Source organism: Condylostylus longicornis, unplaced genomic scaffold (assembly GCF_029603195.1).
Source record: "Condylostylus longicornis isolate FDR11 unplaced genomic scaffold, ASM2960319v2 ptg000011l, whole genome shotgun sequence".
NCBI classification, from domain to species: Eukaryota; Metazoa; Arthropoda; class Insecta; order Diptera; family Dolichopodidae; genus Condylostylus; species Condylostylus longicornis.
The window spans coordinates 3,096,633-3,110,728 of NW_026577980.1; the positions used below are offsets into that span (position 1 = coordinate 3,096,633).

The window sequence follows — 14,096 nt, forward strand, 5'->3', positions numbered from 1 at the left end:
GAATAAAGAAAGAATAGCACTTTAAACTAAAAAAAATTTTAAATTTTTATTTGTTGTTTATTTCTTTTTCAAGTCGATTCAACATTTAAATACTATTTTTGAAATCCAACTAGGTGAATCAGATGAGTTTTTTTGATTTGATAGGAGATGATAGGATAGGAGTCGACTTTTTGTTGTCATTGTAGAATGTTTATGATAAGATAGAAAATTACTGAAATTCGACCTGCCAACTATGTCCAGTTAGAAGCAAAAGAAACTATTTTTAATGTAGTGAAAGAGTATCCTTCATTAGAATGACATTAGCGCTGATTGTATAGACACACATAAATTCAAGTACTAATGAAAGTAATTATGTCGTTCTGTTGTGGCCCAATATTTGAAATTTGTCTGTAATATAGTATTTGTACCAATTGTTTCAAATCTAATAACTTGTAGTAGATAATGTTGATTCATAATTTTTTTTTCTTTTTTAGATTCTGTGATGTCCAAAATATCCAATAATACGAACATAGTGCGATAGGGATATCTATCAAAATGTCGGTAAGACCACAGCTGCCGGTAAGGGCTTGGCTGAATTTGTAAGACGTTCAGAGAAATCGTCAGTAGGAAAAAAGGAACACTTAGCGAAATTAATAAACCAATTGCTCAAGGGTCTCCCCCTATAGAGGAAGTTAAAAGGAACCCGTAGAAGACTGTCTGAAAAACTCAACAAAAGGAAAATTTCCCGTTAAATAGGGAAAACCAATTAATGGTCGATTCGTGTATAAGCGATTTGGAAAATTTGTGTAAAGGGCTGAAAAACTAAGTCTGCAAACTAAAGTCAGAAAATTTAAGATTATTAAGTTAGCAGACTATAGTTTCAATTTAATTGCACTAAGGATAATAAACAGGATGATGTACGAAATAAATGAGAAGAAATTTTCTAGAGAAACCGAAATTAACTCAAAATTACAACTTTTTGCTATTTGTTGATAACAAAACGGAATCAATCTCAGGGTCTAGTCTAGTAGCTTTTACAATATTATTTGATTTGTTTTTTTTTTTTTAAAAAGAAACACTTTTTTTTTTTTATTTCGTTATCAAACATAAATGACCAATGTTTTAGTATATGCATATTACAAAATGTATCATACGTTTACATAAAATTTATTAATGCTCTTCTCCCTTACATTTTTTGCACAACATTCCAACATATTACATAAAATATTATAGAATATAAAAAAATACAACAAATATAATTTTATGTAATAAAAAATTATATTTCCGTATATATACATACACAATTAATGCATTTATACAAAGGCATTTTAACTCCTTTATATGCGCTTCTATACTCCTTTATCTTTTTAAAAAAATTCCCTATATCATAAAACTTATCAAAATACAAAATATTATAGGGTTTCAAGTAAATTTTTAGAAAACAAAAAAAGGGGAAAAAGCAAAAAAAAAAAAAGAGTCCTGCTGATGATTGATGAAATGAATTAAAGGATAACCCAAAGAAAAACATATAATACATACCTACGTGCACATTTAATTCAAATATGTTTGAATACATACAATAGTATTGTTATACCAAAGATGGACATCAATAATTTTCTATAATGTTTAACATAATATGTGTGTATTTGTATAAAAAAAAACTAAATTTACAAGAAAAACAAAATTTAGAAGGGTCAATATCAATATTAACTTTGCCATAATGTACAGTTATGAACAGTTAAAGAATAAAAATTGCACAATGATAAATTTTATTGAATTGAAAGAGAACGCAAAAAATTAATTTTTTTTATCTTTAAATTTATATCTAATTTTACAATATAAAGTCTATCCTTCTTTGGACAGTATGTGTATATATGTAGATGTAAATGTTATTCTTAACAACTATGAAGTCATCTGGACATATAAACCCAAAAAAAAAAGGAGAAAACAAAATTGAAGGGTTCAAAACTTAAAAAATCAAAATGGTGGAAAATTTTCATATACAAGGAGAAATTGTTTTATTTATATAAAAAAAATGTGAGAACGGACAATAAAATTATAAAAAGGGCCCAAAATTTTTATTACTTTAGACATTGGGTAAGGAGTTGAAAATATTTTTATGTCCACTCTGCCTTTTCTAATCCATTTGCTGGACCTTTTTGAAGAAATTATTGTTGATTTATTTCTTGCAAAAAAAAAAAAACGAATATCTCTGTTTGACTCTACATATTACTTTTTCCTCTTTTTATTTTTTTGTTGTTTATCTAAAATTGCATCAGGAAAACAACTTTGTTGTTTGCTTTAAAAAAAAAACTGATTTCTTAAAAACTACCAAGTTACCAATAACAAAGTAACTTGATAACCAATCTGTTTTTTTTTCGAGATGCGAAAAATAAACGAACCAAACAAAAAAAAGGTATAATGGACCACAAATCAATATGAGTTTGTTTTTTATCAGGACACTAAATGAAACAAGATTTTGTTAAAAATATTATTAAAAAACGGAAAGTATAAAGAAGAAGAAAAAAACGAGTAAAACATATTTTACATTTAAAAAGAAAATACTTATGTATGTGTGTAAACATGTAAAAAATATAAGGAGAAAGTTTCATTGTCCAGACACCAACAAAATTGTAAAACAAATTTTCTGACTCATGTAGCGATTTTTATCATCATTTTCTTACATAAATTAAAATGACCAGTCGTCTATGGATTACAAACTTATTTTATACAATATTTTTTTAGTCCTTTTTATTTTTAAGAATCGTATATTTTACAATTTATAAATTGTAAGTAGTTTTATTCGAATTATTTGAGAAAACTAAATTTTATTACAGCATATGAAATAGGGATTTAAGTTTTCTTAGAAAGGTATGAAAAATATAAAACAGATAAATTTGAAAGTTTGATGAGGTTAATTATAAGATATTTATAGGCATTATTAAAAAATCTTCTATATACATGCATACTTGTGGTTTATCGATGAAATCAATTTCGAATCTAATTACCATATCGCTTCAAAAGCAAAACCGGAGCCACGTTTTAATCAATTCAAGAGCCGTTCCATTATCAATAATATTTGGTTGAAAATGGGATGACTTTGGTTGTAGATGTGATTTCAACATAATGAATCTTTAAACAAATACTTGTAACAGTTGTGTAATTTTGTATTTCCAGATTATTTCCTATGGAGCTACGTGAAAACCTAAACTTATACAGATAAACTATTGGAACGTGTGATGCGAATATTGAAGATGTGACAAACCCAAGGGAAAGCTCCAAAAAGGGACCGAAAATTTGATATCCAGAGTTTTGTTAAAACTCTGGCTGGTAAAACATTTAATTTCATTAATATTTAATATCATTAATATTAAATTTTTGCGTTGTTTTTTAAAATTTCAAATATTTTCAGGATTTTAAAAATGTTTATGCATTCATCTTCTAATTACAAAATATAAAAGTGAGTAGAATTCCATTATTCAAGGCTTCCTTTCTTCTATAAAAATCCAGTATTATATTATTTAGTCAAATACAGCCCCAGGTGGTATACATGTAGATCAAATGTAAAAACAAATTTTTTGCGCCAAATAATTTTTCCTCTAAAATTTAACATTATAAAAGAGAATACAAAGCAATTATGGCCTGCAACGTTTACCAATTATTTTTTACGAAAAAAAGTTCTGTGCATATATTTTTTACTTTCGGAAAGAAGTTGTAACATCTTGCTCATCTACAGAAAGAAGATTTTTAATAAAATCGACATTAATAAAACTCAATCTGATGAAATGTGAGCAATTTGTTTTTAAATATTATTTACCACTTGGTGCATTAGTGACAAATCGATTGCCAATGTTCAAATATGTATTATTTTGGTTTTTCTACAGAAATATAACAGCTCTATTTAAAAAAACCTGCTGGAGGCCTATAAATAAAAAGCATATATACAATATATTTTTCATTATACCACCATTTTAACTCTAACATATTTTGCGGTTAAAATTTCATCCCAATTCCCGTTTTTAATGCTGAAAAGAAAATATTCAATTTTCACTTTAGATTAATTGGATTTTAAGTATGAAGGATTTAAATATTGTATTCTATATAAGTAATATGATAACAACTAATTTTTTTCAGATGCACAAGATTTGGAAGAACTTCTTTAGAATGTTGAATAATTATATGATATGCCGAGATATTACAAAATAATTCCATAAAAAAATTATAACAATTTGATATATGTGAGAATGCTAACTGACTGTCTATATACCACAATATATAAAATAAAATCAATAACACAACAATTAAAAATGATGCTAATAGGACATGTATAATAATTACCTCATTATCTCATTTTATTATAATTTCATAATTATAATTTCAAAAAGTTGTTCATCACCATATTTCAAAAGCCTACATCGCAATGACTAAGAATGTCTGTATTAAGAATCAGATTTCTGGAATAATCAAAATAATGTGGCTAAATAGAAGTAAGACGAAAGAAATGAGTTAAATTATTTGATAATCGATTACAAGGTCTACCACCATTAAGCAAAAGTGATTTTAGCATTATGGTATGCGTTTTTGAACTACACCTATAAATTAAAATTGAAATTTGTGATGCTTATCATGATTTTTGAAGAATAAACGTATATGCGCTTTACGTATACTCTAGAAAGAAATGGTAATTTTAAAAACAATTCTGCTACAATGAGTCTAATTTGGAAAATTTATTGAATTTTACATTTCTAGTTTAAAGGAATTTAATTGTGGAAGAGTTGCTGATGAACATTTTTCAGCCTCACATCTTCCAAGATCTTCTGAAATTAAAAAAAAAAAAACTAATTGCTGAAAACTTATTATAAAGACTAGAATTCTTAATCAAAATATTTTTGTATAAAAGATGAACACTTTTTTTTTGTTCTATATATGAGTTTGTACTCAAATTTTCTTTTTAATACTTTAAGGATAACTTTTTAGTTCATTTTTTAGAAGGCAAAACAAAAGCAACCTTAAGAAAAAGAAATAGTTTCTCTTTTTTATCGTATATAGCTTATTATTGTTATTATTTGATGTTCATTTTATGCTTTTTTCTTCAACTGGACATTTCATAAATCATTTTTAAGATGATAGCAATTCACTTTTTTCTTCTTTTCTCTTTTTTTTTTCATTTTACTCTTCCACACTGTATAATGGCTATATATAGTCACTTAGTTATCAAAAAAAAAGAGGAAAAAACAAAAAAAGGAAGTTGATTTTTTTCTTTTTATAAAAACTGACAAACGAAATAATAATTTATCATAAAAATTCAGTCATCATCATTATTAAAAATACACGAAACACTATGTAAAGAAACTACTAAAATTCAAACTCCTTTCTTCATATACATAATTTTTTTTTTGCTCATATGGCATAAATTTTCTTCAGGGTCTTGTCGTTGAATTATAATAATAGGCTCGACTCATCCATTAACCGAGTTTATTCAAAAAAGAAAAAAAAAATGAAAAACAAACATTGTTCATAAAAATGTCCAAATGAATTCCAAAACAAAAATCGAATAACAAGTCTCTTCTTCTCTCTCTCGAACATCATCCAGGAAGAACCGGAAACTCATTTTCAAAGGATATAAATTATAAAAAAGAGTGTTAGTATATTCTACGATATACTCAAGGATTATATCATATTCATCATCTAAAAAAAAAATATCATCGTATTAATATGGTTGCTTGTATCACAGTAATATTTTGACATGAGAAAACAAGAATTGTTTTCTTTTAAATTAAGTCTATAATAAATAATTTACTTGTATAATGTGCGAGTATAGGCATCTGTGCATATATTTCCTTAATATTTTCCCTTATGGGAAATCTATTTTTCATAAACATATATGCATATTTCCAATTCCTAATTTTATAATAACTAATAAGAAATAATTAGATAAAAATTATTGAAATTATTTTAATAAGAACCAAAACTTTATATTAAAATTTTGTAGCTACTTGTATAGCTCCCATTTAATTATGATATAGTTAATGTTTTAATATATGAATTCATTCTTAACATAGAATTGGCATAAAGTTTAAAGATGCATGCAAATAGTAAATATTGTATAGTTTAGAATTTTGGGAAAAATTACTTTGAATAATTTGAATTTTAATATGATGAAATGTTACATTCCATGCGCATATACATTTATTCAAGTATGTAATTCCATGTCTTTAACTGTATTAAATATTAATATGTAAACGGTTAATTATAATCAAGTAAATAGTAACAGAAAGAGAGTAGAAACCGCTTTACAGGAACATTCTAGGCAGCTATAGTCCAAGGCCTTCGATACGCGATTTAAAGTCTCGCGAGATGTTTGGCATTCTTCAGGAATCCCAGAAAGCTTTATCTAATTTCTGAACTGGAATTCTCCAAAATCAAATTTTCTCTACATCAACCGGAGGCAGTTCCAGAACATATGATACATTTTCTCTATCGCCACAACTTCATATCAATATTCAATCTATTGACTACTTTCCCAAAACATAAAGACAATGTTCCATAAAAGCATCGACTATTTTACTAGTCTCTCCTGCACGGCTTCAATAGAGTTATCGTTTTCGTTCCATGTTACTCCATAAAAAGCGTGTTTATGTTCAACCCCTAAGCACTTTCTCCTTTTTTCTCCTCTCCTTATCTATATAATGTTTTTAACTTTCAAGGATCCAATAGTTTTTAAAATCAAAACTGTAATTAAACATAAATGTGTTCTAGGCCAACCAAGTATTCTTTGAAATTTTTTTCATTTACAGTACAATTAAAATTAGATCAACTAAAATGTGCACCATATACAACTCTTCCCAAAATAATATAGGAAGTCGTTATGCTTCAACGATACTTTGGAATGAAGAAAAGAAATAAATATATTTTATTAATGAAATTTTTTTTCTTTGAATGTGTCAAAGATTATTTGAATAAAAATAATTTTCTCACATATAATGAGTTCATCATGACAATATGTACGTACATACATATGTGACATACATGTATATTTAAATAAGTACAAAATATCCTTTTCATAATTCCATAAATTATTTTAATAAAACATACATGTGTAAATTTTATTTTTAAAATTTTCTTCTTTCCTTTGAGTCCGTCGCGAGTCCCTTTTTAAATGAAATTTTTTTTTAAAATTAATGAAATTTTAAATTTCTTCAAATCACAGTTCAGAATATATACATACATACATAAAAATCCTTATTGTAAATGAAAATCCAGTGAATAAACTCAATGAGCCTTATTCTAGTTGTCGCGTCACTTACGTGACATTTGTCGTTGTCGCTGTCACGTCACTTGAAATGTGGTATTCTAGTTGTCGAGTGACGTGACTGCGAGAAATAAACGAAAATGAAACGTTTCAAGTGAAATTGATACATTTTAAAAAGAAATTTTGGCGAGTAAAGTTCAAACTAAAAAAAAAAATTCGGTGTATATATTTATTTTTTTAAATAAGAGGGAAATAAAAAATGTCGTCATTTGCATTATGGTTTACGGATTCATCAGATTCCGAGAGTGATGAAATCGAAAAAAAACAACAATTAAGGATCAAAAGATTTAAGATTAGGGACAACTCTAATCCATTGGATTTGCCAAATGGAGTGTAAGATAATAATTTTTTCAAATACATTAGTTACAAACATTTTATTTTATTCACAGATTTATAAGCTATTACAGACTTTCAAAGGAGGCCTTTCTATATTTACTAAATATATTTGAGGGAAAAACAAGTACCCCTAAAAGGTGTTTTGGAGTCTCACCTATAATTAAATTAGGAGCTGTTTTACGCTTCCTATCTGAGGGCAGCTATCAAAAAGGTGTTGCTAACGATTTATATACAGGTTTAGCGCAGCCTACGTTCTCTAAAATATTAAAAGAAGTTTTAGCAACTTTAGAAGCTGAAATTTGCAGCAGTTTGATAAAGTTTCCAGAAGAGAATGAAAGAAATGAGATTAAATTAGCATTCTACGAAAAATTTGGGTTTCCTGGAGTGATCGGCTGTGTAGACGGAACACACGTTAGAATTATAACTCCGTCAAAAAATCATCAGCATTTATATTATAACCGGAAGGGTTATCATAGCTTAAACGTTATGTTGGTACGTATAACATTGCTTGTTAAATATTTGTAAATATTTTAATATAATGTGACTTAAAGGTTTGCGATCATAAAATGCGCATCAGGTATGTTGATGCTAATAATCCGGGATCATCTCACGATTCTTTTATTTGGAATTACAGCAGGTTAAATGCAATACTTTCAAGAGAAAATATCAACGGTACACGAAATACCTGGATTTTAGGTAAAAATTTGATTTTTTTTACTTTTATGTTAATTTCATAAACAAAAATTGTTTTTTAGGGGACGCAGGGTACCCACTTAAACCATACTTGATCACGCCGTTCAGAACATATATAAACAGAGGTGACAGCAGTCAAAAAGGAAGATTTAATGAGCTTCATTCCAAGGTACGAAATATAATTGAGAGAACTAATGGAGTTCTCAAAAATACATTCCGCTGCCTGTTGAACGCTCGGGAGCTTCATTATACACCAGAGAAAGCCACACAAATTGTGAACGTGTGCTGTGCTTTGCACAACTTAAAAATCAAATATAACGTGCAAGATGAACCTGTGGAAATAGAAGATGAAAATGATGAAAACGATGAAGATTTAGAGCAGGATGAAGAAGATGCCTCTTTAATAAGAACAAATATTATGAACTCCATTTTTAATTTATAAATAAAGTTTTTATTAGCAGTAACATAAATAAAGGCGTTCTCCGTCATAAAATTCCCCAATTCTTCAAATTGCTTCCTTGTTGTTACTTTTACGCTAAAAATAAAAATTAAATAATATATTATATGGTTTAATTTATGTATTAAATTACAAAATTTATTATTTTTTATATTTTTATTATATTTTTATTAAATTGTTTTGTTTAAACTTACATTTTTGGTGTATCCATCTCGCTTGTCACTTGTTAAATACATTTCGACAAAAAACGTCGTTTCACTACGACATTTGTCGCTCTACAACGACAACTGGAATATACCTGAAACACATTTTCCCGCTATTCCACGACACGTGTCACTGTAATCGCCATTTAGAATACCAAATTCAAGTCGTGACGACAATTGTCGCTCTACTTCGACAACTAGAATAAGGCTCAATTTTTTAAAAAAATAAATATGTAAATATATTTACGTTTTATACATCGGCACGTAAGTAAAAAAAAAAAAATTGTAAAATTGATAAATTATCATAAATGGAACCAGGAATTGAAATTTTCGATAAACTAAACTCAAAAGTCTTATAGATGTAACAGAAAAAAAAATAGAAAACTTTATTGGAGCACGCTGAGTACCTTGCTCATACACCAACGCACCATTATCACTGTTAGATCGCACACTTTTTTAAATATAATTTTTGTTTTTGTATATTATCTGCTCCGTTTTGTTTTTGTTTCTTTTTTTGTAAATGTCCTTTGACATTTTTTGGATTCCTCATTTGCAACAGCTTCCTGTTTTCAAAAAAATTTTCATTTTTTAGACCCTTTAAATTTTATTTTTTGTTTTTTCTTTAAATTAAATGTAAAATTTTACTTATTTTAAAAAATTTTGTTTATAGTTATTTTCTACATATTGACGGTTTAGAGGGTGACTTGATTATACTGATTAGGTGCTAAGAAATATTTCGACTCTGAATCGATTTTTCATTATAATTTTGAAAACGAACCCTTATTATATGTAAGAAAATAATTTTCCTTATATATAGCAGATGGTTTTTAATTAAAAATTATTTATTTTTTAATATTTTCAAAATTCATCTTTATTAAAAATTAAAAATTCTTTAAGAAATTTTTGTATTACATGTGCACTTACTTACAGTACCTAATATTGTTCGTGTATGTAAGTAAGTAAATTTGTCGTAAAGCATTTTTTGAATAAATTATGAAAAACCACCAAAAAAAATGTTCTATATTTTCATTGAAAAGTCATTTGGGTACATAAAAATTATGTTTTTAATTAAAAATAAATAATTCTTATTTTATACATATACTACATACTTATGTACCTAAAACACCTTTTCCATAACAAAAATATTATATACACGTATAATAATTTATATTAATAATTTATGTTTAAAAATTTTGGAACAATTATAAAATAAATTTTTATTTCAATTACTTTAATTAACTTTTGTACATTAAAGCATAAATAATTGCTAGAATGATTTTCTTTTTTTAAATCAGAAATTGTTTTAATTACAATTATTTAAAATTAACTCTACAATTTTAATGCGCGATTGATATTTTTAGAGTAGATATGTACATAGGCATTCTTAAAATATTTGATTTTTATATGAAAATCATGAAAAATATAAAAATTAAAATTCCCAACAAATAAGTGTTAGTCAAATAAATAGTCAAAATGAATAAATGGAGTTGTGTCGCAAAAAAAAAAAATTGGATTCTGTTGCATTTCAAATGTTTGGCACGTCGCCGCATCTAAATTTCAGATTTCCTATCACGCTTATAGATATAATTGCATAGACGTTGTCGTAATTTTAAACAATATGTCTATCACTTTAATTTTTGGACAATATTTCTTACCCAAAATTATTACATATTTATATTACAATAAATTTAATATTTGAGCAGCTTTATTATTGCAACAATTAAAATAAGGGCTCATAATTTATTACTAACTTAATACATGTTTAGGAGCCAGTATGAATCTCCTTGCTATAGAAAATTATATAACAACAAATTGAAATATAAAATTTAAACCAATGCAAAAAAATTAACTATGAACCTTATAATTTTCTAAATTTTTTTGTGCCGTTTTTCTTGCAAAATGATAAATTAACTGTAAATTACTACAAATTAACCTCTTAATGAATCCTTTTCTTTTTTACTTTCTTCTTAATTTTGTCTTTGTTATTTTATTTTTTTCTTAGTTGGTCATATTTATTTTATTAATATGCGTGTATACTCAAGTATGAAAACTTTTTTTTTTTGATTTCAGTTTTCTCTTGTAAAATGCTGTTTGTAAGTATAATTAACTTATACGCACTAAATTATAGAATAGAATTAGAAAATCAAAACAAAATTTATGTGGAATTTTTTCGAAAATCAATTCTTAACTCATAACCCGCATAATACTTATGTACGTACATACAATGCTCAATTTTTTGCATGTTTATATTATGAAAATATATAACGTATACATTATCAAAATCTATTCAGAAAAGGATCTTAGTATATTAATGTTATATTATTATCCTTATAGATTTGAAATAAAACATAAGATGATCAGTTAATTACATATTTCTAAAAAAAAAGAACAAAAATTATATACAAAAAGTTTTAAGGCCGAAAATTACACAAATTTCAAACTACACATACATACAATAAAAAGGATAACAATATAAAAGTAAGGCAAAAAAAAAGTACAAAAAACAAAAGGATAAAAACTAAAAGGATAATAATTATCATTAATTTTAAGGATAACAAACGTATATTTCATTATGTGTACACGAGTGTACATGAACGTATATGAGAATTCATTTGAAGTATCGCCCACATCATCATGTGTTACGATGCTAGAAGAGAAAAACAAAAATATAAATTTTCGAAATAATAATGGATCTTAGCTTTCGGCAAATTAAATACTGACTTTTTTCCTTTTTGGTTAACAGCCAAAAAAAAGGATAGCAAAATATAAAAAAATAAAAGTGGTAACCATCACACCGGCCGGATATTTTCAATTCGGAAATCAAACATCTATCACCGCCTTCTTTTTTTTTTATATTTCCAATTTTTTTTGTTTTGAGCCTAATTTTAAGATAATAAGTGTAGGTATTTATATACATATATGCATGTATGTACATAGGAAGAAAATTACATATTATGTGAAAGAAAATTTCGTTTGCTTAAATACTATAGATCCTTGCATTTGGTTTCCTTTCAAAATTTTCAAAACAGCTATATAATATAAACTGTTGAATCGGGTTGTTTAACCGGGTTGAATCGATGAACTTCTAAAAAGAAGTAAAAATTAATAATAAATCCTTTTCTAAATTTATTTACTTGTGTTCTTGTTTATTATCCTTTTCTATAATACCATATTTTATAATTTTTGTTCATTTAACAAAATATTATCCTTTAATTTTGAATTTCCACCTTAAAAAATACCTTTTATACGTCGAACTAGAAATTTTTATATTAATCTTTTTTTCAAATATCTTTGATTTATGTATTTCATTTTTGTTATTCTTTATAGAACTAAGAAAATTTTAGAAGAATAAAACTTCCTTTTTCCGTTTATATTTTCTTTAACTTTTATTTAATACTGAAAAGGTGTTGATCTCTATAATATTAAGAATAAAATTTATGAAAATGTTTAATAGAATCCTTTTATTTTTCTTCTAAAAATTTTATTTCAAATGAAATACTTACATACTTTATGTATCTGACCATTCGTCAAATAATTCTCATGAAATTTTCAAAATTTTTATAGTTGATTCTTGACAATTTAAAGAAATAAATTATAAAATTTCATATTGTAGTTTATTTAAGGCCTGATTTCATTGTTGAAACTCATTCTCGAAGCTGAACTGATTAACAAATAAAATAACAAAATTTTATTATTTATTATTCGTATGAATCTTTCTCAAGTTTGTGTTAAACGATACTAATAATAAACTTCAAATTTAAACGTAGACTAATAATTTAAAACATGCAACACGACATCCAATCTCAAAAATTCTTTTAAAAAGTGCCATAACGCGTAATTGTTGCATTTGTATTGTAAAACAAAATCCTTTTCTATTATCCTTCAGTGTATACCAGTGTCCAGTTTATTGTATTTTATTCATATTATATTCTATGACTAGAGTTAGGACAATAGATTATATATGTGTGCATAATGTACATATAAAGATATACATATATACATACACATGTGAATTTTCATGATTTTTAATCTAGAAGTGTAAGTACGTAGTACTAAGCTAAAAGGGTACAATATTACTTCATCTATATAAATAAATTCTTTTTTTTTTATTACCTGCTGTTTACCGTGTTCATATACTTGAATAAAACTATAATTAAAGAATTTTTTGTATGAATGCATGATGCACATATTTCCGTGCATGTATGTTTGTTATTGTCCTGACTGCACCAATTACCTATTTTTTCATCCTTCGTTTTTTTTGTTTATTATTGCTAATTAAGAGATAACACAAATAATAAGGATGTACATACACAAAAATAGTGTAGTTACATTTATTTTATTTTATTTTATTTTGTGATTATGGTTACGTACGTACATACATAAATTCAGTACCCATTAGGATCTAAAAGATACAATGAAAATTAGAAATAGGGTAGCGTTTTATTTCCTACTTTCTAATATAGATATTTTAAATCTTACCTTTGCTTTTTCAGTGATTATTCATGGTCTCCAATTTTGATCAATTATCGAGATTAATTAGAAAATTATTCTATATAAAAAGTGTATTACTAAAGTCGATCATGCGTTAATTTCTTTTGCTTCTGTTAAGAAGTTGACATTTATTTTCTATACTAAATTATTAAGTCACCTATCGGAATAAGTGCGCATAATAGCTTTTACTAATTACTTTTTTGCATATAGACCGGCGTCCCCGAAATATACATCCCTTTAAGACGAAACCACACGACCAAATTGTTTTTCTTTTAATTTAATTTCTACATGATTGTGTATGCTATCAAAATTACAAAACGCCAAATTTTGAGATAAAAGATGGCGTTAAAGATTTTCGATTTGTATAATATAAAAGGCAGATGATTTATCGAAAAAAATCAATTTCGATATGCGAGAAACCAATATTTTGAACTATTGTACACTTGCAGTAAATCTAGATATCTCTACATAATATCTGTGTGCCATAAAAATAATATTAACTCAAATTTTTTAAACTTAATTTAAATTGAAATTTAAGAGTTTTAATAAAAGTTTCAACTTGCAAATGCATATATATATAGATATGTATGTGATTTTATATAGTGCTTATTTTATTGTATGAATG

The 14,096-nt window shown here is 26.0% G+C and overlaps 1 protein-coding gene across 2 annotated transcripts; it reads left to right on the forward strand.

The window, feature by feature from the left end:
• The first annotated feature begins 7,275 nt into the window (after positions 1 to 7,275).
• On the forward strand, positions 7,276 to 8,783 carry LOC129619290 (putative nuclease HARBI1). 2 transcript variants are annotated; one of them, XM_055534471.1, is made up of 5 exons: positions 7,276 to 7,624; positions 7,681 to 8,119; positions 8,179 to 8,204; positions 8,262 to 8,323; positions 8,383 to 8,783. In XM_055534471.1, the coding sequence occupies exons 1-5, from the start codon at positions 7,491 to 7,493 to the stop codon at positions 8,760 to 8,762; spliced, it is 1,041 nt and encodes a 346-aa protein (XP_055390446.1). In that variant the 5' UTR covers positions 7,276 to 7,490; the 3' UTR covers positions 8,763 to 8,783. The 2 variants fall into 2 exon arrangements, with proteins under 2 accessions (XP_055390446.1, XP_055390445.1); XM_055534470.1 differs by having other exon boundaries at positions 8,179 to 8,323.
• The last annotated feature ends 5,313 nt before the right edge of the window (positions 8,784 to 14,096 follow it).

Coding starts and splice junctions, on each gene's coding strand:
- LOC129619290 (XM_055534470.1), top strand. CDS start 7,491: ATGTCGTCATTTGCATTATGGTTTACGGATTCATCAGATTCCGAGAGT. Junction 8,120..8,178: donor ATAGCTTAAACGTTATGTTG/GTACGTATAACA, acceptor TGTGACTTAAAG/GTTTGCGATCATAAAATGCG. Junction 8,324..8,382: donor ACGAAATACCTGGATTTTAG/GTAAAAATTTGA, acceptor ATTGTTTTTTAG/GGGACGCAGGGTACCCACTT.